Consider the following 22405-nt stretch of genomic DNA (forward strand, 5'->3'; position numbering starts at 1 on the left):
CATCCAGCCCATACTTCTTTAACTTGCTGGCAAGAATACTGTGGGAGACTGTATCAAAAGCTTTGCTAAAGTCAAGGAATAACATGTCCACTGCTTTCCCCTCATCCACAGAGCCAGTTATCTCATCATAGAAGGCAATTAGGTTAGTCAGGGATGACTTTCCCTTGGTGAATCCATGCTGACTGTTCTGAAGCACTTGGAGAGGAAAGTGATCAGGAAGTGATTCCTTGAGGACCTTCACCATGATTTTTCCAGGGACTGAGGTGAGGCTGACTGGCCTGTAGTTCCCTGAATCCTCTTTCTTCCCTTTTTTACAGATGGACACTACATTAGCCTTTTTCCAATCATCCGAGATCTCTCCATGATGGCCATGAGTTTTCAAAGATAATGGCCAATGGCTCTGCAATCACATCCACCCACTCCTTTAGCACCCTCAGATGCAGTACATCTGGTCCCATGGACTTGTGCTCGTCCACCCCCGGCATGCAAGGGGTAACAGGTCCGGGAGGGACACAGGGGCCAGGAAAAGCGGGACACCGGCCTGGAGAGAGCGCTCTAACAACTAGAGAGCTAATTCCCAGAAGGTACAAGCAGGAGGCACCGCAAGGGTGAGTCCCGCGCAGGGTTACACACTCATTTCTCTAAATAAATAATTATTTATTTGTTTTCGAAGAATTACTGCTTATGTGTCCATGCTTTTGAGGAAGGCTGTATCTGTGTCCTTTCAAGGGTTAGCAAGACTAGCTTGCTCTGGGGAGCCCTCTGTGGGTCAGAGACAAGCCCCCTGGTAACACTCTGGCAATTCCTTTAGGGCAGGTCACAACCTTGTTACTCTTTTGATAAATTAGACAAATGTGTAGGTAATTTAATTAGTGTCTAAATTTTAGGGTAACATGACTCACAAAACATGACTTCGGGAGCTGAGGCTTTACACCCAACACCAGCCATCCGAAGATTTGCAATAACCTCATGAGAGTTAATGACACAGTCGAGTCTCTCTTGTGGAGTTCACAGGGTACCTGTTTTCTCTTATGTTTGTTTTCCCTACTGTTCGTGGAGCTGCTCATTTTGCTCTTGAAGATTATCTGAACTTTAAAGGGCTACTGCACTGAGGCTACCCAGCTGGGCAGGCTGAATAGGCCAATCTGCTGTTTGTAGGCAGAGCCATTCCTCCCCCTGTCCAGATGTTTTATTATTTCAAGATGAATCACTGCTACTGCAGCACAACCTGGCTCACGGGTCTCAGCATAAATCCATCAGCCCATCTGGAAGGGAACTAAAATCTATCTTCAGTTAGCAAAGAATAGCATCTTTGGGGCATTCTCAGCAAGGACTGAATGGGGCAGGGAGACTGAATCCCTTTGCTAGGCTCTCTCCACAGCTGCATTAAGGCGCGTCAATATGATAATGAATGAGAAGCTTGCTGGGTGGTTTTGTGTGATTAAGGATGCCCTCTAGTGGCTGAAGAGGCGATTTTGTCTCCAGCGGAGATCCCTCAGCATTCGAGGATGATTCTCTTCCATAAAATGGATAGCCAGTTATTGCTGGAGGTTTGGCAAGTGGCTAATGAGACTTATCCAGGATCCCCAGCTCTTGGCATGGTTGGGGCAGACATTTCCGGTGGAAGGGATGGATCTGGATTGTTGAGTCTGGCTGAGACACATTCTTTCCTCCTTTTCTGTTTCTCCATTGCCTGTTGTCTTTGTTAGATCTGGAAATACTGGGGTCTTTGCCCCAAGGTCCATTTCCATTTCAGTTGGTCAAGGGCTTGGGTTTCCCATGAGTTTATATTAGTGTTGCACTAGGAGTTACAGCCCTAGGATCAAAGTTCCCCCAAGCCAATGGCTTAGCAGGCTGGTGTCGTTGTGGCATGTCTGTTTCATAGGCAACGGTACACAAGGGAGGGATGTGCCAGCATCATGTCCTTTGAGTGCCCTAACCTGATGGATTGGGTACCCGCTTTGAAGCTGGGTGAGCTCACAGTGGCCTTTCAATGCGAGATTGAGCAAGAGCCAACCCGCAGCTTTCAGGATTGTAATCAGGCACCGTGACCACTCAGTCACCCCAGCGCCAGCATGCTGAGATGTCATAGAGAGTTTTTCCCCCCCGGCAGTGTTAGCATCTCCATGCCCTACCCCTGTCTTAGCGGTGAGGTTGTCCTTGATGGAAAAATAATGACCAAGCTAGGATTCATTCTGTGCTGCTTCCCAGGCTCCAGCTCCTCTAGACTTTCTGCCCTCCTGTCTCTGGCTCTGCTGCACTCTCCTCTTCCTGGACTCTCCCTTGGCTTTCTGGAATCCAGTCCCTGCTGGGGTTTGTTTTTCAGGGCTCCTTCCTTCGGCTCTGCTCTCTGCTGGGCTCTCTGATGCTAAAGAGATCCGTCACCATGGTGATGTTGAAATCACTGAGATTGATTGTGACCTCAACATTTATGTGGATGATCCTCTGAAAAAGCCCAGCATTTCCTGGCCACCATGAGAGTGGTGGAACTATCCAAGTGGTTGTTGGCTCAACTCAGACAGCTGGGGACATGCTCCATCAGGGGTTTGGGCTGGCAGCTGTGGTGAGGAGTCTTTAAATGATTACTTTGTTGTGGGCCTCAGACTCACCCTCAAGAAGTCAAATCTAGTTCCCTCTCAGTCAGCACAATTCAAAAGGGCAATTCTCGACTGGAAGGCAGAGAAAGCCATCCAGCTTTCTACAGCCAGGCACTCAGATACCACAGGACATGCTCTGAGAGAACATCCAGCATAGACACCTTAACACACTTAAAACCGCCTTCACCAAACAAGGACACTCCACCAGCAAAAACAACAAGGAGTCCTTGTGGCACCTTAGACACTAACCAATTTATTTGGGCATAAGCTTTCATGGGCTAAACCCCACTTCATCAGATGCATGGAGTGGAACATACAGTAGGGAGGTATAAAACACACAGCATATGAAAAGATAGGAGTTGCCTTACCAAGTGGGGGGTCAGTGCTAACGAGCCAATTCGATTAAGATGGAAGTGGGCTATTCTGAACAGTTGACAAGAAGGGGTGGAAATCACTTTTGTAGTTTTAATGAGGCCAATGTAAAAAAGGTAGCCCATTTCAAACAGTTGACAAGAAATTGTGAGTATCAGCAGGGGAGAATTAATTTTTGTAGTGACACATCCACTCCCAGTCTTTATTCAGGCCTAATTTGATGGTGTCCAGTTTACAAATTAATTCCAGTTCTGCAGTTTCTCCTTGGAGTCTGTTTTTGAATTTTTTTGTTGAAGAATTGCCACTTTTAAGTCTGTTATTGAGTGTCCAGGGAGATTGAAGTGTTCTCCTACTGGTTTTTGAATGTTATAATTCTTGATGTCAGATTTGGGTCCATTTATTCTTTTGTGTAGAGACTGTCCGATTTGGCCAATGTACATGGCAGAGGGGCATTGCTGGCACATATCATATTGGTAGATGTGCAGGTGAACAAGCACCTGATGGTGTGGCTGATGTGGTTAGGTCCTCTCCCCCAAGCTTAGTGTCATCTGCGAACTTGCTGAGGGTGCAATTCATCCCATCATCCAGATCATTAATAAAGATGTCGAACAAAACCGGCCCCAGGACCGAAACCTGCTTGTTACTGGCTGCCAACTAGACATCGAGCCGTTGATCACTACCCATTGAGCCCGACAATCTAGCCAGCTTTCTATCCACCTTATAGTCCATTCATCCAATCCATACTTTTTTAACTTGCTGGCAAGAATACTGTGGGAGACCATATCTAAAGCGTTGCTAAAGTCAAGATATATCACATCCACTGCTTTCCTTTGCTATGTTGCAAAGGAAACAAATGCTGATATGAAAAGAAGGAAGCAGGAGAATGTAACTAAGGCCTGGCCTGACATGAGTAATTAACACACAGAGGGAGGCCAAATATTTGGAAGATAAGATTAGGGAAGGAAATAAATTATTTGGTGGAAAACAGAATGTTTGTGTTAAATCAGATAAGTCAGGAGGCCAAGAAGACAGAAAGTTTGAGCCAACTAAAATCAGATGGAAAACACTCAGGGAAGTATTTACTATGAACTAGATAAGAAGAGACAAATAACGTAGAGATAAGATAAAGCTAGAGGTGGGCCGTCACAAGGAGACATGCTGGGTCCCTGTGGCTGAGAAGCTGGCATACCCCATGGTCTTAGGTTGTGACTGTTGGTGGTTCAGGGAGGTCATGCAGGAGTGGGGGAACCAGCTGCCATTGGAAAGAAACCTAAGACCACAAGTGAGGAAGTTCCTGAGCAAAAGAGAAGACAAATGGTGGAAGAAGGAACCCCGTGACCAGATGGAAGAGCCTGGGCCTTGCTCCATAGAGGTGGGAGTGCCAGAGGAAGCTGAGCATGAGTCACTGATGGTTGACAGTGACTTCATGAGGGAGGAAAGGGAAGACCCAACCTTGAGTCGCAAGTGACCAACAGTTGGTTACTAACCAATGAGCACCCCAAAGATCCCCCTTTGAGGTCCACAGTAACTGCCTATACTTTGTGACCAAGGATCCACAGACCCAGGAGGTGATCCAACAACTGCTTGTGCCACAGAAGTTCTGGTGATGTTCCAACGAGACCTGCTGTATCTGGTGCACTCAGGAGCCCTGGGCCTGACACGTGGGGCTGGAGAAGATTCTACAGCTAGTAGCCCTTAGGTTTTTCTAGCCCAGCGTTCACAAAGAAGTGAGCAATTTCTGTGCCTCTTGTCCAGAATGGCAATGTCCTGGCCTTAAAGGAATATCCAAGGCACCCCTGATCCCCCTCGTGGTGGTGGAATTGCTGTTTGAGAGGATATGGATCTGGTGGGACCTTTAGATAAAAGCAGTTCAGGGTTCTGCTGCATACTGATGGAGGTTGTGATAAATGAAGTGGGTGGGGTAGCTCCCTTTTATGGACACTTAGCCAGCCAGTTAGCTATAAAGTCCCTCTTGGTGGCTGTTCTCTTCTTGCTTTAACTGTAAAGGGTTAAAAAAGCCCCCAGATAAAGGAAATGGAGGGGGCACCTGACCAGAAGAGCCAATGGGAAGGCTAGAACTTTTTAAAATGGGGGAAAACAACTTCCCCTTTGTTGTCTCTGTTGTTCTCCAGGAAAGAGGGGAACAGGGAGCAGTTATAATCATAGATCATACCTAGAACTACTTATTTGGAACCCCCAAATGTGTAAGTAGATCAGGAATGTTTAGAAAGACGCAATTAGGTATTTCTGTTTATTTCTTATGGCTAGTGGATTCCTCTGTGCTAATCCCAGATGCTTTTGTTTGCTTTTAACCTTTAAGCTGAACCCCCAAGAAAGCTATTTTGGGTGCTTAGTTTTTGGAATTGCTCTTTTAAAATTAGTAAAAGCCTAAGTTTCAGATATATTTTCTTTTTGGGGTTCAAAGAAGAGTCACGAGAATGATTAAAAGATTGGAAAACCTGCCTTATAGTGAGAGACTGAAAGAGCGGAATCTATTTATGTGAAAGAGAAAGTTAGGGGGTGACTTGCTCATAGTCTATGAGTACGTACATGTGGAACAAAACTTTGAGGATAGGCTATTCATTCTGGTAAACAAAGGTATAACAAGGTCCAGTGGCTGGAAGTTGAAGCGAGACAACATCAGGCTGAAAAGAAGGAGCACAATTTTAAGAGTGAGGGTATCAAGCCACTGGAACAATTTACCAAGGGTTATGGTGGATTCTTCCTCACTGGCAATTTTTAAATGAAGACTGGATATTTTTCTAGAAGATCTGCTCTGGTTCAAACAGGAATTAATTCAGGGAAGTCCTGTGGCCTGGGTGATCCAGGAGGTCAGAGTAGATGATCACAGTGGTCCCTTCTGGCCTTGGAATCTAGGAATCGCTTCCAGCAGCAGATGTAAATATGGGTCAGGTCAGAGCAGAGCCAGGATTTGAGAGGAGGAAGAATGTTTGAAAAGACAGAGTGAGCTTGGAGCCGAGAGGCTGTCACTGTCCAGAGAGTCAGCTGTCTCCTGGTCTAGGATTTTATAATGGCACCCAGGGCCATAGTATTGGTGTGCCCCATTACAGCAGTTTGTGTAGGAATGACACACCTAATTATAGGATTGTACAAGGGTTTTCCGAGGCTTGACCCCCTCCGGGGCAGCGGGGAGCCACACTGCCTCCCTACACTAAAGTGACCATACGTACTGGTTTTACCAGTACAGTACTGGTTTTTTGGACATTGGTCTGGTTAGTCGTGAGATGTAACCAGTACAGTTTAGGACTACAAAATAAAAAAGTATTAATTTATCAAAAGATTGAGTACATCAAATCAATCCTTGATAAAACAGCCTAAATCAATTTTATTAATTTATCCTAGTTTTATTTTTATTTTACATGACGGTTCTCGTTGTTGGATCTCGGCAATACTCAGCATTCAGCACACGCACTCTCACTATATTGTGGCCGCAGCGACTCTTCGATAATACTCCCGCACATTACATACAGCCCGACCGTGGGAACTCGATGATGATGTCATCACACAGAGCCCGCCAAAATCAACCAATTCGGTGTTAGCTTTGGACTATAAAAGGCCCTCCGCAGCACAGGACAGGCACCAGTGATCTGGCATCTTCAGACCGTGACACTGGCCCTCAGAGCTACGCGCTCTCTCGGTTACTAGAGCTTTTTGCTCTGCCGTTTTCACAGCGCACCTCGCTGCTTCGCCAGGACCCGATGACTTCTCCCCCTTGGACCAGGATCGACGCCTTCGCCCCTTTGGACCAGGCCCAGCGTCTTCGCCCCCCTCGATCCTGGACCGGTGACTTCGCCCCCTTGGACCAAGACCGACATCCGACGAAGTTTGTAATAATTGTTTATTTTTGGACACCCATGGCGCCAAAACGACGAAAGTGCATCTTCAATGACAAGTTAAAATCGAAATATACATTCATCAAAACAAGTACTAATAATGACAATAGTGAGGTGGAATGTGTAAAATGCAGAAGTATATTTTCTATTGCAAACAGTGGAAAAACCGACATTGAAAACCACATACAAACAGTCAAACATAAATGGGCCGTGTCTGCAGCAATTGCAAGTACGAGTGTGACATCATATTTTAAGAAAAAACAATTTGAAGATGCTGAAAGAAAACTAGCTGCAGCTGAAGGTTTATGGGCGTACCACACAGTAATGCATAATCACTCATTCCGATCAATGGATTGTACCTGCAAACTGATTAAAACGTGTTTTGATGCCAGGTTTACATGTTCTAGAACAAAATGCGAGGCAATAGTTACCGATGTGCTGGTGCCTTATGCAAAACAGTTATTGGAAGAGGATTTAGATGCTGCACATTTTATTTCTATTTATTCGGATGCATCAGATCACAAGGAAGTAAAGTTGATTCCCATAATAAGAAGATATTTTTCATACCAGTCTGGAATACACGTCAAAATTTTGGAAGTAAGAGATTTGCCAGGCGAAACATCTGACATAGTTACTGATTATATTTTGGAAGTGTTAAAAAAGTATCATTTAGATACCAAGGTACTTGGATTTTGTGCTGACAACACCAATACTAACTTTGGAGGAATGCGAAGAAGTGGGAAAAATAACATTTTTACCAAGCTGAAATCAAATTTGGGTGGAAGAGAGCTTGTGGGAATTGGTTGTGCCGCTCATATTTTGAACAATGCTATACAAACTGCAGCTGACTGTGTACCAATTGATGTGCAAACTTTCATCACCAAGATTTATTCATACTTTTATATATATACAGTGCACGTTAATGAATTGAAAGAATTTTGTGAATTCGTGGACATCGAATATAAGAAAGTCTTGGGATACAGTGTCACATGATGGTTGGCGTTACGACCCGCGATTGAGCGCGTCCTACAAATATATCCTGCCTTAAAATCATATTTTGCCTCAAACGAGAAGAGCCCCACAATTATCACAAATTATTTTGATAATTCAGAGACAGAGTCTTGGCTTTACTTTTTGCATAACGTGTCATCAATGTTCCACAATGCTATTTTGAAAATAGAAGGACAGGAGATTTCTATTATAGAAACTAGCAATATTTACAGTGACTTAAAAACAAAATTAGCTGACAGAAAAGCAAATGTTTTCTTGCCATTACAGGTGCGGCAAAATTTGAAGCAGCTTGAGGAAGAAGGCATATTAAAACCTGCTATTTTCAAAGAAAAAGTGGTAGAATTTTATGACACATGTATTCAATATCTAGAGGAATGGGAAGGACCTATTAAGCATACCGAAAAATTCAATTGGGTTTTGTTAAACACTAAACTCACCCATGACAACATTCAAGTTTGCAGTGATTACATTCTTCAGTATTTTTCTGAAATCAATTTAGTAGAAGATGAACTGTTTGATGAAACCTGCTTTGTCCTGCGCTACATTACAGATGAAAAAATTACTCACTGGAGACAAAATTCTGTACCACTATCGAACAGATGGATTGAAATATTCAAAGCCTTCAGTGAAAATGATGTTTCCTACAAAAATATTGGCAAATTGGTAGAATATTGTCTCTGTTTACCAGGAACCAATGCACCTGCCGAACGTCTTTTTTTCTTTGATGAACAATATCTGGTCCAGTGATAAAACTCAAGTACATGTTGAAACTTTGAAATGTTTGCTAATTACTAAATATAATTTTAACCAAACTTGCATGGAATTTTATAAAAACATCCAGGAAAATGAATTATTATTAAAATCAATCCACTCTTCACAAAAATATAAGAAGCAAAATTAGGAATGTAGATTAAGTACTTTTGTACCATTTTTTATTAAAACCATTTTGTTTTACTGCTACACTTGTTTCTTTATTACTTGGATCCCAAAATCCTAAGTATACAATTATGTACTAATCTACCCATATCAAATTTTTTTTTCCGCAAAATTACTTTCATAATATATAATATAAATAAAAGAAGTACATTTTATTGTATTCTTTCACTTAAAGAAAAAAAAAGATAAGCATACTCCGCAATATTTTTTCAACTTATATTCTACGACAGCGACTATTACTCATGCTGGCTGAGCTATTTTAAATGTCCTGGTTTTAAATTTGAAAAAAATGGTCACCTTACCCTACACACAGTTGATATTTGAGGGAATTAGTCTGGCCGCAGGGTCTTCCTCGGCAGCCCCTGCAGTACTGGAACAAACACCGTAAGCCCAGGCCCTGGGTCAGGGCGGGGCAACAACAGTACAATTAGTAGCAAGCCCAGGCCCTAGGTCAGGACGGGCAATACAGAGTCAGGGGCTCAGGCCCTCATGCAGGGCTGCGCAACAACAGTAGGCCCAAGCCTTTGCAGGCCTGGGAGAGGGGGAGACTGCCACTCACGAGGTGGGTGACAGGGGGGACGCAGGCCCTCCCACTCCACTGCGTCCCAGCCCGGGGCCCTAGCAGTGGCAGAAGACCTACTGCTTAGTCAGTGGGGATCCTGGCCGCAACACACTGACATGGGCTCTGACAGTGTTGCAGCCAGACTCGGGTCAGCTGCCACCGGGCTACTTCCTATCTCCCCCTCTAGAGGTACCTGGGTCCGGACAGCATCCTCCACGGGGTCACACACCATGGGCTCCTCAGGATAGCTGGCGAGCGGTAGACTTGGCAGCTCCTCGGGATAACTGGCATACAGTAGGCCTGGGAGTTCCTCGGGGTAATGAGCGAGCTGTAGGCTTGGCAGCATCTCTGGGCTTGGGCTAGCATAAGGCGTTGGCAGGTCTGGCCAGTCCTTGGGTCGGTCACCAAACTCCATGGTCTCCCCACCCAGAGCTACGCTACAAGCATCTGGTCGCTCCAGTGGCTGAGAGCCAAGTGAGCTCTGGGATCGGGCTTTTATACTTCCTGTCCTGCGCCCTGACCTCTGAGGGGCTGGCGCAGGGTTTGCTGGCTCCGCCCACTTTGGTGTCCAGAGAGGCTCGTCCCCCTCTGGGGTGGTGGGGAGCCAGACCGCCTCGCTACAGCGGCCTAGGCAGAATGCATGACAGATTGCTACTGATGTTCCTAAGCACCCAGGCAGCATTTCCCAGACACAGTCTTGCCAGCTGTTGCGATATTATCATGAGTCTCACAATGTATTTGTTGTTTTTGTTTCTGGAAGCCCTGGTTCCTAGAGTCAAAGGATCAGGTGAGAATCTCAGCTCTCATTTTTAAAACAAGGCAGTTTCTTGCCCTCGTGGTTGTAGAGAGAAGTTGGAAAAGGTGACCTGACTGTGACCCAAAGGCTCTGAATCCAGAAGGCAAAGAAAAAATCCAACTTTTTTTGTTTTTGTAAAAAATCTCATGCTCTTTAGGGCCTGACTCTTGATTCTTTAATGCCAGGGCCTGGTGTTGGCAAAGCTGCAGATGTTTGAAACCTGATCTCCCGTTCGGGACAACACCACAATTCATGGCCCCTCCCATCCCTGCAGTCCCCAGCACATGCTGTTAAAGGCCTGCACTTAAATCCTACATTGTCCTAGGGGAACATACCCCATTCTTTGGATAATTCTCCTGTAGATCTTCATGCACTCCCTCTCCTTCCTTACATGCTTTAATGAAATGGTTTTAAAGGTTGGCAAGATCTGAATTAGTTCCCATTGAAACACATGGGCAGTTCATGCCTCAGTTACCGTTTCAGGGTCTCTGCAGACCCAGGCAAATGTCTCTGCCCTGGTTACCCTTGGCCACCTTTTCAAGGTTTTCTCAACAACCAGAACAGCTGGAGGCTGACTTTTCTGTCAAACGCAAACTGAGACTCTGGAGGCCAGTTAAGAGACCTCTCTGTGTCCCCTTGCTCTATAAAATCCTGAGCGGGTATGACATACTGGAGCACAATCCAGACTAGTGGGGGACTCTATCACCACTGCCCTGCAACCTTGGGTGCCTTCAGTGCCTTGCTGTAACAGCTCAAACTGGTCCTCTCACAAACAGCCTCCAGCATGCAAGCCACCCCCTACCCCTGAGTGTCTGTATGTGACTGCTGCCTGCCAGCTACACCCTGACTCTCTCCAGCCTGCTTCATATTACAGGGTGACCCCAACACACTCCCAGTCCTGGATCTTCCCCCAGAAATTATGTCCTATCCCGCGCAGCCCCTCTCTTTGGCAGTACAAATATATTCCTTTAAAGGAATAATATGCCAGTTTATTATCTTAAATAGGTAGCCAGACACTTCAGTTTAAACACACCGGATTAGAGAAAACAGTAAAACAAGCACATTAAGTACAAAGAGACAGAGTTTAAGTGAGTACAAGCAATGAGGCACAAAAGTCAGAAATGGTTGCAAGAGACGCTCCTGCACTGGGACTAAAGAGGGGTCAGAGGGCTCTGTTCTCTGGGACTGACCCAGATGGACCAGGCTGTAACTTTTTGTTCTCTGGGCTAACCAAGGACTTTCCAGGCTGTGTTCTAGACTCTCATAAACCTGCTGCCTTTACCACACTGAGAGTTACTGCACATGGCTGAGAGTTACTGCACATTAGAGTTGCCAATTTTGTAATATTTAAAAACCGGACACTTCAGCAGGTGTGCTGGAACCTCCCCCATCCCACCTCTTTCCACAAGGCCCTGCCCCTGTTCTCTCCTCTGCCCCCCTCTCCCCTTTGCCCACTGCTTTTCCCCTCTCCCACCGCCTCTCCTCTCCTCTTCCCAGGTGGGACAGACTCGCTTGTGGAGCCAGGGCTGGGAGCTGCAGGACCTGATGCCAGTAAGAGGTGGTCCCAGCTGAATAGGGGCTGGCGCGGGTGATGGCCTCCCCACCTCCCCTGCCTACAGTAACCGAACTTTGGGTGTCCGGTCTGTAGATCTGACCAGACACTGTCAGGGCCCCTTTTCGAACCGGACATTCCTGTCGAAAACCAGGCACCTGGCCACCATACTGCACATGGTGAAGGTGGGGGTGCATGGCTCCCTTTGGGTGTTCAAGTCTCTCTCAGGTATCCAACTCAGGTGGACTGGCTGAAGCGAGCTCATGGTGCAAAGTGGAGTGCTTAAGGCTCCGAGGTTCGGTCTAAGGAGGTGGTGAAGCCAAGAGGCTTACCCTAGTGAGAGTGTGACCCTAAAGCGGGTCTGGGGCACTGAAGGGGTCCTCCCAGGGACCGGTCCAGAATTAATCAAAAGCACCAGACCCATGGATCCGTGACAAAGGGCACAGACGCTGTTTCAATGAAACCTAAATAGCAAAGTTCCTGCTTTAACCTGCCTCGTTATTATATCAGTGGAGGATCTACAGAGCTCCAGCGTCCTTCTTGGCTTCATCAGGACCATTGAACTCCATTACCTGAATTAATACTCAGCCGCAGCATACAAATAATTAGTGATAATGCAGTAACGTCAGGCCTGCCATATGCTTTTGCATCAACATGGAGTTTCCAGGCTGGACTGGCAGCAGTTGTTTTGAAGAACAATAAATTCAGATACCTGGGACATGAACTAGATTTGACCCTGTTTAACGTTTTCGCTGGAAACCTGGGTGGGGTGTCTGGAGAGTTCTATTGTTTGTAAGTTGTGTTTGCTTTTATTGGGTGGCTCCACTCCCTATAAAAGGTTAGATCTGCGACTGGTGCATCAGAGCTCTGTCTCTCTGGTCAGAAGCTTCTGATGCTGAAATTTGCAGTGAGACACCTCAGTGACACTGGAACTGGGAACCAGGTGAGTCCCGGCCCTTCCCCTTAGTACATTCCTCAGTGATGTCACGTAGCAGTAGTTGTGATATGTTAACACGACAAATAGTAGCTTTAAAAAGCCCAAGGCTACGTTGGTTTCTCTATATCTGTAAAATGAGGATAATGATATTGAGCTGCTCTGAGATCCATTCCTGAACAGCACTAGGCATTATTATTACACAGCAGCAGCATGATTCCATCTGGCTGCCCAGCACACACAAGCCTCAATGCACTTATCCTCAGAGCATCTGGTGAAGTAGGGATGGTTCTCAACCCTGTTTTACAGCTGGGGAGCTGAGCCCAGAGAGAGCCCATCACCTGCCTGAGGAGTGAGTGACAGAGGGGGGGACTTGAACCCAGCTCTCCTGAATCTGAGCCTTGACAAGCCCCCTCTGCCTACCGCTAGCCCTGGGTACCTGTGCTGCAGGGCCCTTTGGCTGGGCTCACGAAGCTGTGGCCCTGCAGTGGGAGGGAAGATGCCAGGGCATGAGTGAAATGTGCTGGAGTCAGCTCTGCTGCAGAGCAAGGAGAAAGACTCCTAGAAAAAGGTCTGAGATGGGACTTGGGTACTGATCCCCTCGCTTCCCTTCCCTGGACCTGATCCCAACGCCAACTGGAGCCAGTGTGAGGCATTCCACTGACTTCAATGGGCTTCAGGTCAAGCCCTCTCTGCCTCAGTTTCCCCATCATCAAAATGGGTATAATGAGACCTGTCCACCCTATGGGTGATGTGAGGCTCAGTTAGCAGAGGGAGTGCAGGGGGAGGGCTTGTTCTGTGCACATGATGCTACTTGGATTCCTCCCGGTTCCATGTGAAGGCACCATGGTCCCTGGTGCTCCCCTCCCAGCCCGGCTCACCTCAGTGGGCTCTGAAGATGAAAACTGCTCTAAGGATGTCACTGCAAGGCCATCCCCACTCCGGCAAACCCCCGCTGAGCTCAAGGGCTGCAGGGTGTTAGTGCCATGGGCAGGTTATGCAGAGAGCCAGGGCAGCGCTGGGAGCAGGAGGTTTGGGGAGGAGCCGCTCCCCCCCCCCACCCACTAACTACCCCAACCTGGCTATTAACCAGCTGATTTACTGTTTTCCCTGCTGCAAAGTCAACAATGAAGCAACTCGCTTTCCTGCTGCTCCTCATCTCAGTGACCAGGGCGACCCCTTGCGGTAAGTGGCTGTTTCATTTTCCTCTTCTGGGAACTAATTCTGCCAAACTCTGACCCTGCCTCTGGGGCCAGGGCTGTGATACATGCAGGGGGAGAGCAGGGCGGGTTGCTACAGGGGAGGCTCTGCTGATACACAAGTGAGGCACTTGGACCAGGCCCCTGTCGTGCCAGGCGCTGTACAAACCCAGAACAGGAAGATGACACCAGTCCCAAAGAACTGACTGTCCAAGTACACAAAGTTTGACTCTGAAGCTGAGTTTCAAAAGTGACGAGTAATTTTTGGGTGTCAATCTTGAGACACCATGGAGGGGTCTCAGATGTCTTGAGTTGGGCATCCAAAATCAGTCTGAAAATCTTGGCCCCAAAAGACTCCTAAATAAGTGACCTGATTTTCAAAAGCCCTGAGTCTCCAGCCACTCACACTCCAGCCAGTTGTGCAACCTAGCCCCTATGTCTGATTCTAAAATCTGTAAAGCTCTTCTACTGCTGATTTAAGGATGTGGAACAGGGTTTAAAGGTATATATTTAAAATGCATCAGTTCCACTTTAAAGTCCCTGTGTGGGTCCCACCCAGAGCATTTCTACCTAGACACCTCTGCTCTGCCCCACCACAGCGTTATGCCCCCAGGGCTTGGGATCTCCACTGGGCGCCATGATGACAAAGTGTCACCAGCTCTCATGATTTGTCCTGAGTGACAGCATGTCAGCCAGGGCACAAGCTCCACTCGCTGCGACATGAGATGCTCCAGCCGCCCCCTTGGAGATCAGCCTTCAAGAAGCTGGCAGAGCCTCTCCCCCTCTGCTCCCCTTCTCACAGGAGGGGGCTAAAGAGCACAGCAGCTCAGTGCAGCTCCACGTTCCCCTCCCCTCCTGTGAGCAACAGGGACAGGACGGTTCCTCTGCTCCTCCCCCTCACCCCTGCAACACCCGACCTGGGAAGGCAGGAGGGGATGGGGGTGCCGCTGCAGCCCCCTAAGCCTGGGAGTAGTGACAAATCCTAGGAGCTGTAGGAGGAGCAGAACTGATGGGATGCTTGGGGGAGCTGGGCAAATGTGGGGCTGGGGGCTGGATAGGGACAGGACGGATGTGGAGCTGGGGCAGGGCTGGACAGGGGCTGGGCGCAGCACTGGTAGGGGGCTGAACTGATTTGAGGGCTGGGGGACAGACAGAATTGATGCAAGAGAAAGATGTGGGGGCAGATCTGATCCTGGGAACAGGACTGATTTGGGGGTTGGGGTGTAGCGTTAATTGCTAGGCAAGCGAAGGGCATGTGGGGGGCGAGATCTCCTGTAGAGGGGATAAAATCCCTTTCCCTGATACATTTGGGAGAGCAGGAAGTACTAAACGTCACACAGCCATGGGGAGGGGCAGTGGGAATTCAGCTATCAAAAGGCAGACTGAAAAAACACAATATAGACGTTCAATAGAAACCCAAATTCATGATTTTGGGGCAAAACATCCTGATTTTGGGAGGTCTAACTCATGATTTTGATCTCGTGAGTTGGCAATGCAGCAGAACGGTGGGCTCTGCCATTCTGGCCCCATACATGGTAACAGAGAAAACTCCTAATTAACTCCAAGTCACCCCCTGTGCAGCCGAGAGCGTGGGTGTTGCTGAACTGAAACTCGCCATCCGTGACCTGCTGGAGAACTGGAAAGACACGTCCTCCTCCCAGAGTGGCCAGAGCGGCCAGAGCTACCAGAGCCTTCCCCGCAGCTGCAAGGAAATTAAATCCACCCGGGCCGGGGCTGGAGGTGAGTGCGGAGGAAGCATCCCTGGACCTGCCAGAAGCTGCTTTGCCTCTGTTGGGTGCCTGCTCCAGACCCAGTGTAAAGGCCACAGCTGGGTCCAGTCGGTTTAGATGCACCCAAGCATCTCTATGCTGGGAGCAGGGGCACCTGCCTGCCCGTGGGCATGGTGGGGAAACCACATTACCAGGGCTGGCTGTGACAAGCTGCTGTCGATACCCAGCACTGTGAGACACTCTGCTAGCCCTGCCAGCCCCAGCAGGTGGGAGATGTGCTGCAGCTGACAGCTCCCTCCTGCTCCAGCCTGTCTGCCTTGTCAGCAAACTCCTCAGGGCCCTCCCAGCCTAAACCTCACCTAGCCAGTAACTCGGTGAACTCCAGCCCCCGAGCTCCGCGGAGACGTCTCTCTGCAGCACGCAGCCCTAGCACTGCACAGGACAGGAACAACAGCTTGTTATCTTGACCGGAGCTAACAAGCCCCTCAGTTCAGTCAAAGCACGGGCTCGGGTTAGAGAAACAGTCAAACCAGTTTATTGTAGTAAAGCGAGGGAGGCTTGAAGTGAGTTCCAGTAGACGGGCTCCAGACAGAAAAGGCTCCCAACAAACAAAAGTAAAACGACGCTGTCTAACGGCAAAGACGTAACTTCACAAGGTTTGTTCCAGGCGTTTCCCGACCAAACTTCCTTTCCCAGCAGTGGCTGGTTAGTTCTTAGTCAGGATCCCCACAGAGTCCCAGGTTCTGCCTTTCCTTGTCTCCTGAGGCGAAGGAAACTTAGGGGTTCACTCCCCTCGCTTTATAGCCCAATAAACCTTTGAAATGGATCCAGCCAGCGTTCCTGTTCCTGCTGGGGTGGGTGCTGGTCTGTCTTCACCCCGCTGGTGATTTCTACAGGGCAAACGAGCTCTTCCTGCTGCCTCCCATACAGATGAATCACCCACTGAATTTGGCCACCTCTGGTTTGAGCAGGGTTTGCTGGAACAATTTGTATAATGGGGGTGCTGAGAGCCACTGAACCAAGCTGTAAACCCCGTATAGGATGGAAACCACTTCAAGCCAGAGGGTGCTGCCGCACCCCCAGCACCCTTAGTTCCAGCACCTCTGGGTTTGAGGTGTCGGCCCCTTTCCTTTGTCTGGAGAAAACCTGTGGATCAACTCTCCTGACAACTGGTTTAAATGCCGTGTAGCTGTTGCTGTGTCAGTCCCAGGATAATACAGAGACCAGGTGTGGGAGGTAATAGCTATTACCAGACCAACGTCTGTTGGTGAGAGGGACGCGCTTTTGAGCCAGGCTTTCACAGAAGAGCTCGGTGCGGCTCAAACACTTCTCTCTCTCTCACCAACAGATGTTGCTCCAGTAAAAGATCTTCCCTTATCCCCTTGTCTATCTGGTTTCAACACATTTTACTCATAATTCCAGCACGTCCGGATAATCCTTTGGGGGTGACCATACAAACAAAGCCAGTCTCAGTTGTGTCCACAAGTCGTAGTGCTGTAACCACACCGGTATCATTAAAGTGCTACAGCTTGTGGGTGGAAAGGCTCAGGCCCCGTCCTCTGGGAGTCCCTGTAATTTGCACTCACTTCCCGCTGCCAAGGGGGCTTTAGTGTCCCTGGGAATCGGGCCGCTCTGCTCCCGGATGCAGGGGCAGGTCCTGCTCCAGTGACTCCGGGTTTGTGCCCTGCTGCAGGGCACTAGCAGCTCCTCAGGACCTGAGCGTTTCCCATTTAATCGCTGGCTCTGAGAGGGCCCTGCCCCTTTCCCCGGCCCTGGGTGACCAGCTCGGTGCTCCCCCCTTCCCACCCCGCCCCTGCAGATGGGATTTACACCCTGCGCACCGAGAACGGCGAGACCTACCAGACCTTCTGCGACATGACCACCAAGGGGGGCGGCTGGACCCTGGTGGCCAGCGTGCACGAGAACAACGCCTACGGCAAGTGCACCGATGGCGATCGCTGGTCCAGCCAGCAGGGGAGCAACGCCAACTACCCAGAGGGAGAGGGCAACTGGGCCAATTACAACATCTTCGGCTCCGCGGTGGGCTCCACCAGTGACGACTACAAGGTGGGGTCCCCTTCTCCATGGCCAATAGCTACCTGCTAGGAGAGAGGGTGCGTTAGAATGTGGTTCAATGCACACGGGCATGGAGGTTATATGGGGGGATGGTCCAGTGGTGAAGGCACTGGCGTAGGGCTAGGCAGCCCTGGCTTCCCTGCCCTGCCCTGCCACAGGCCCCCCTGTGTGACCTAGGGAAAGTCACCTAGTCTCTGTGCCTCCATTCCCCCACCCCCCCACACACAATGGGGATGGTGCTTCTCTGCCTTCTGGGGCGTGAGCCACAGCTGGGGAGGTGCCCAGATGTCCTGGGGATGGGGGTTTCTGGGTAAGTACCAGGGATGTGGTTAAGAAGTTTCATCTGGGCCCTTGCTTTTCAGAACCCTGGTTATTATGATCTGCAAGCCCAGGACCTGTCCGTGTGGCACGTAACCAACAAGACGCCCCTGAAGGAATGGAAGAACAGGTCCATCCTGAGGTACCACACCGAGACCAGCTTCCTGTCCTTGGAGGGGGGGAACCTCTTCAAACTCTTCCAGGTGACGGCACGGAGCTGGGGGCTTTAGAGGGGTGTGTGCAGGAGGGACCGGGTGGCTCTGCTGGCCTCAGTGTATATGGAGGAACTGAGTTGGGCAAATCCTCAACATGCTACAAATGCTCCATGCTGGGGGGCCAGAGGCTGATAATGGGGGAAGGAGCCTTCCCCTCGGCGCATTGGAATCTGACCATGACCTTGGTGTGAGGTGAGCTGGCTGGTCTGAGCCACTTGCTGGTGTTCACGTCCCAAACCAGCCACCTGCTTGGCACTGATGTGCTGGCAGACTCAGCAGAGAGGCTGAACGGGCCACGGAGACTGACCCCACCTCACGCCCTGGAGATGGGGGCCATTGGACACAGGTGCTTTGGTGCTAGGCCAAGCCCTTTACCCACCCTTGAGACCCAGCTTTGAGGTCCAGTGTCCTAGCAGGGGTATTTCCTGAGTGCCAGGGCAGCGGGCAATGGTGCTGGACACATGCTGATTCTCACCTATTATCATTTACTGTCCACATTGTGCCAGCCCCTAGTGGACACCCCACCACCAGACCAGGGCTCCATGGTGCTAGGTGCTGCATGGACCCAGAACAGAAAAACAGCCCCTGCCCCAAACAGTCTGTGATAAATCCACTCCAAATGGCACCTTGACATGCCAGATTTCCCTGCCCACTGCTGGGATCACTGCTGTGCCCCAGGGCTGCCCTGTGTGGGAGGCGGCACTGACTGAACAAATCACCCACCGAGCATGTGTCAGTGAAGCTGCCTTGTCTGTGCTGGAGCTGCCCTGTCACAGGGACAAACTAACACTGGATTCTCGCTGCGTTTGTGGCTCCCAGAAATACCCAGTGAAATACGGCGCCGGCGTCTGCAAGACCAACAATGGCCCTGCCGTGCCCGTCATCTACGACTATGGCGATGCCCAGCAAACCGCCGGCTATTACGCTCCAAACAGCCAATGTAAGTCTGCAGTGAGCGTGCAGGTTCTGCCTCTCCACCTGCACTAAATTCTCATAGAGTATTTCCCGCAGCCCCCCAGTGTCTCTGCCCCCAACATGCTATAAAAACTCCAGGAGGTTAGAAAACATTTACCAGAGCTCCGCTCCGGACAGCTCCCTCTGAATTTAAGCCCTGGGCCTGTCGTTTCAGTCTGAACAACCTTCCTTTTAGAGCAGTGAGACTCAAACCTCAGTGGTCCAGGAGCCAAATTAGCGATCAGCATTACCCAAAAGAGCCACAGGAGTGTGAAGTCATTGTTTCATTTACTATTGTACTAGTCATGTTTAAACAGCATGACAGGGGAACTATTTAGTTTATAGATATATTTATTATTCTCACAGCAAATAAGTTAATAATTTAGTGCCAGTTGATAACTTAGTTGGTTACTAACATAGTAAAAGCGTCTTTCATTTAGAGAAAGGGAAAATGATGAAACAAGAGAGAGCAAGTGGAAAATCCCCAGGAGAGAGCACGGTGTGTGTTCCCCCCTTTAACATGATACAAGGTAACTGCACACAAACCAGCTCTTGGGAATGTAAAGATGCCGTGACAGTGACAGATCTGTGAACAGCCTGGCTGAGCCTCACAGTTCCTGATCATTTGTGGGACTGGAGTTCCTGAACCTTAGTCCCTGGTCATTCCCAGTTCAACAGGATCAGCTGGGATCAGAGCTCTGGCCCTTCTCTCCGCCTCTCCATGGCAAACAATAGCCCTGACCTGCCCTTTTCTGTCACCAGCTGAAATTGTTCCTGGCTACATCCAGTTCCGCGTGTTTAATGCTGAGAAGGCGGCCATGGCTCTGTGTTCTGGGGTGAAAGTGACTGGCTGTAACACCGAGACTGTGAGTATCTGGCCAGGGTGGGGGGGTTAGCTGTGGAGCAAAGACCAGCTGATCAGCCTTGGGGCTGCCTAGTGTCACTGTCAGAGCTGGCCGGCTGCACAAGGGCTCTTTTAGCTCGGCACTGGCGCAGGGTAGGTTCCGTTGTGCCCCCTGTGCCAGCAGGGACAGCTGCGCCCGCAGAGGCAATCATCCCCCAGGACAGGCCAAGAGGGATGGATGTTACATCTTTTCCTTGAGGGACCGTGTTGGGGGGAACAGTTCACAGGGGCTGTTGGCTGCTGGGGCACTTTGCACCACTGGGAAGTCTTTCAAGGTGTAATTTCTGCCAGCAGGGGGCCTGCAGCCCAAGCTTTTGCCACGGGTAAGCTGGGAGTGAATCAGACCCACTCACGGTCTGCTCCTGACCCAGAGAGGTCCATGGGGCTCTGCGCGATCGCATTTGTCATAATAATCCCTAGCTCTGGTACGGCTTTTTTTCATCAAATCTTAAATGCTGCACAGAGGAGTCAATATCATCATCCCCATTTTATAGAAGGGGAAACTGAGGCATGGAATGGAACAGCCAGGAATAAAAGCCAGATCGCCAGAGTCCCAGTCTAGCGCTGTATCCACTAGGCCACATTGTCTCCCCAGGTCAAGATTTGATTTCTGTTCCAGGGTGTGAGACATAGGTGGCAGATACTGCACCAATGCAGCCACTTCCCCAGCAGCCCCTTCTCTGGTGCCTTCACAGATCCACAGATGCAAAGGCCAGAAGGGCCAGTATGATGGATTTTGTAGTCAGACTTCCTGCATGGCACGTGCCAGAGAACCTCCCACAGGGATTCCTGCATCAAGCGTTCTGGCCCCTGCCAACCTTCCCAGTACAGGTTTTTCCCAAACTTTCTGGTGAGGGTTGAACTGTGAGCTCCTTGGGGCAGGGGCTGTATTTCTGTTCTGTACAGCACCCAGCACCCGAGGGATGTACAGCACCCAGCACCCGAGGGCCTGCCCAGGCCTGGGGCTCCGAAGCGGCACTGCAATGCAAACAATAAACACCACCACTACTCAGTGGCCTAAACTGGCCTTGCCCCTTGTGCAGACGTTCAAATCAGTGCTGGCATCTGGGGACCCATTGCACCAGGGTAAGGGACTGCACAAGAGTCAGGGCAATGGAGACTTTGGTCCCAAGAGTTAGGAAGGGATTTAAACTCTCATGCTTCAGGGCATTAGCTGACCTCTGATGGGGGGTGTCAGGAGGTAACTTATTTTGTGGGCAGATTATTTGCCAATGGGCCATTGCAGGGTTTCTTGTGTCTTCCTCTGAAGCAGCTGGCACTGGCCTGGAGACAGGAGAGTGGCTAGATGGGCCCCTGCTGTGCTCCCATCTGGCAATTCCTCTGTTCTCTCCCCAGTACTGCATAGGTGGAGGAGGGTTCTTCCCAGAAGCGACCCCGGCTCAGTGCAGTGATTTCCCTGCCTATGCCTGGAATGGGTACGGAACCCATCAGGGATGGAGCGTATCCAAGGAGATGATTGAATCTGCAGTGCTGCTGTTCTACCGCTGAGTTCGGAAAGGCTGGCGCAACCCAGTGAAGGACTCTGCATCGCTCCAGACACAGCTACTCCCTGGGAGGAGAATTATGGCCTCAGCTGTGGACATCTGTGATGCAAATAAAGAAAGTGAAGTGCGCTGGGGTCTCGGTGTGATTTACACTCCCCTCATGACCCAGAGAGGGCTGAGAGGTTCTCAGCACCAGTCAGGATCAGGCACTGCTCTCATTACGAACACCTAGCCCTTAGCTAGCTCTCTGGATCCCTAGATCTCAAAGCACTTTACCAAGGCGGGTGGCGCAAATATCCCAACGTTACAGATGTGGGGAATAAGGCCCAGGAGGTGATGAAGTTGTCACGGCTCCTGAGTTAGCTGCATCTCTCCCCCTCACGTCTCCCTGAGGGACTCCCACCTTGATGTCAGGCCTTCAGCTGTCACTCTTCTCAGGACTGGATTCTGCAATCCCCTCCGTCCAGAGCGGGGCCTGGGCTGGAATTCACAACGATCAGCTCAGCAGAGGTGAGGTCAGTTCAGCATCTGCAGCCCTGTTCTCTGCCGGGCCGTGGCTGGGTTAGGCAGTGACCAGGCAGCTCTCAGAAAGCCAAGTCCCGTTTATTTACAACAAAAGCATTTCCGAGCAAACGTCTCTGAACCTAATAAACAGTGTATCCGAGGTCTAGCTCAGCAGGTGCTCACCACCACCGTCTCCAGGGTGACCCTGGCAGGTTATTAAGTACTTCAGATCCCGCCAAAGGTCCTGTCTGGTCACCAGTGCAGCTCAGTTCTTGGACCCTCCTTTGATCAGGCTGAACTTTTATACAGTAGCGTTACTTTTTTTTTTCTTACGCCTCTTGACCCAGGTCAGACCAGTCAATGATATTTCCCAGTGGGTCAATCTT

General features: G+C 49.6%; 1 protein-coding gene across 2 annotated transcripts; it reads left to right on the forward strand.

The window, feature by feature from the left end:
- Nucleotides 1-2449: 2449 nt before the first annotated feature.
- Nucleotides 2450-21644, forward strand: LOC123351755 (intelectin-like protein). Of its 2 annotated transcripts, none has more exons than XM_044991355.1 (8): nucleotides 2450-2563; nucleotides 13736-13799; nucleotides 15395-15553; nucleotides 17363-17610; nucleotides 17982-18140; nucleotides 18972-19092; nucleotides 19869-19972; nucleotides 21367-21644. In XM_044991355.1, exons 1-8 carry the CDS (start codon nucleotides 2531-2533, stop codon nucleotides 21517-21519), a joined length of 1041 nt encoding a protein of 346 aa, XP_044847290.1. In that variant the 5' UTR covers nucleotides 2450-2530; the 3' UTR covers nucleotides 21520-21644. The 2 variants fall into 2 exon arrangements, with proteins under 2 accessions (XP_044847290.1, XP_044847291.1); XM_044991356.1 differs by lacking the exon at nucleotides 2450-2563 and adding an exon at nucleotides 4675-4696.
- Nucleotides 21645-22405: the final 761 nt, after the last annotated feature.

The sequence above is a fragment of the Mauremys mutica genome, chromosome 17 (genome assembly GCF_020497125.1).
Source record: "Mauremys mutica isolate MM-2020 ecotype Southern chromosome 17, ASM2049712v1, whole genome shotgun sequence".
Classification (NCBI taxonomy): Eukaryota; Metazoa; Chordata; order Testudines; family Geoemydidae; genus Mauremys; species Mauremys mutica.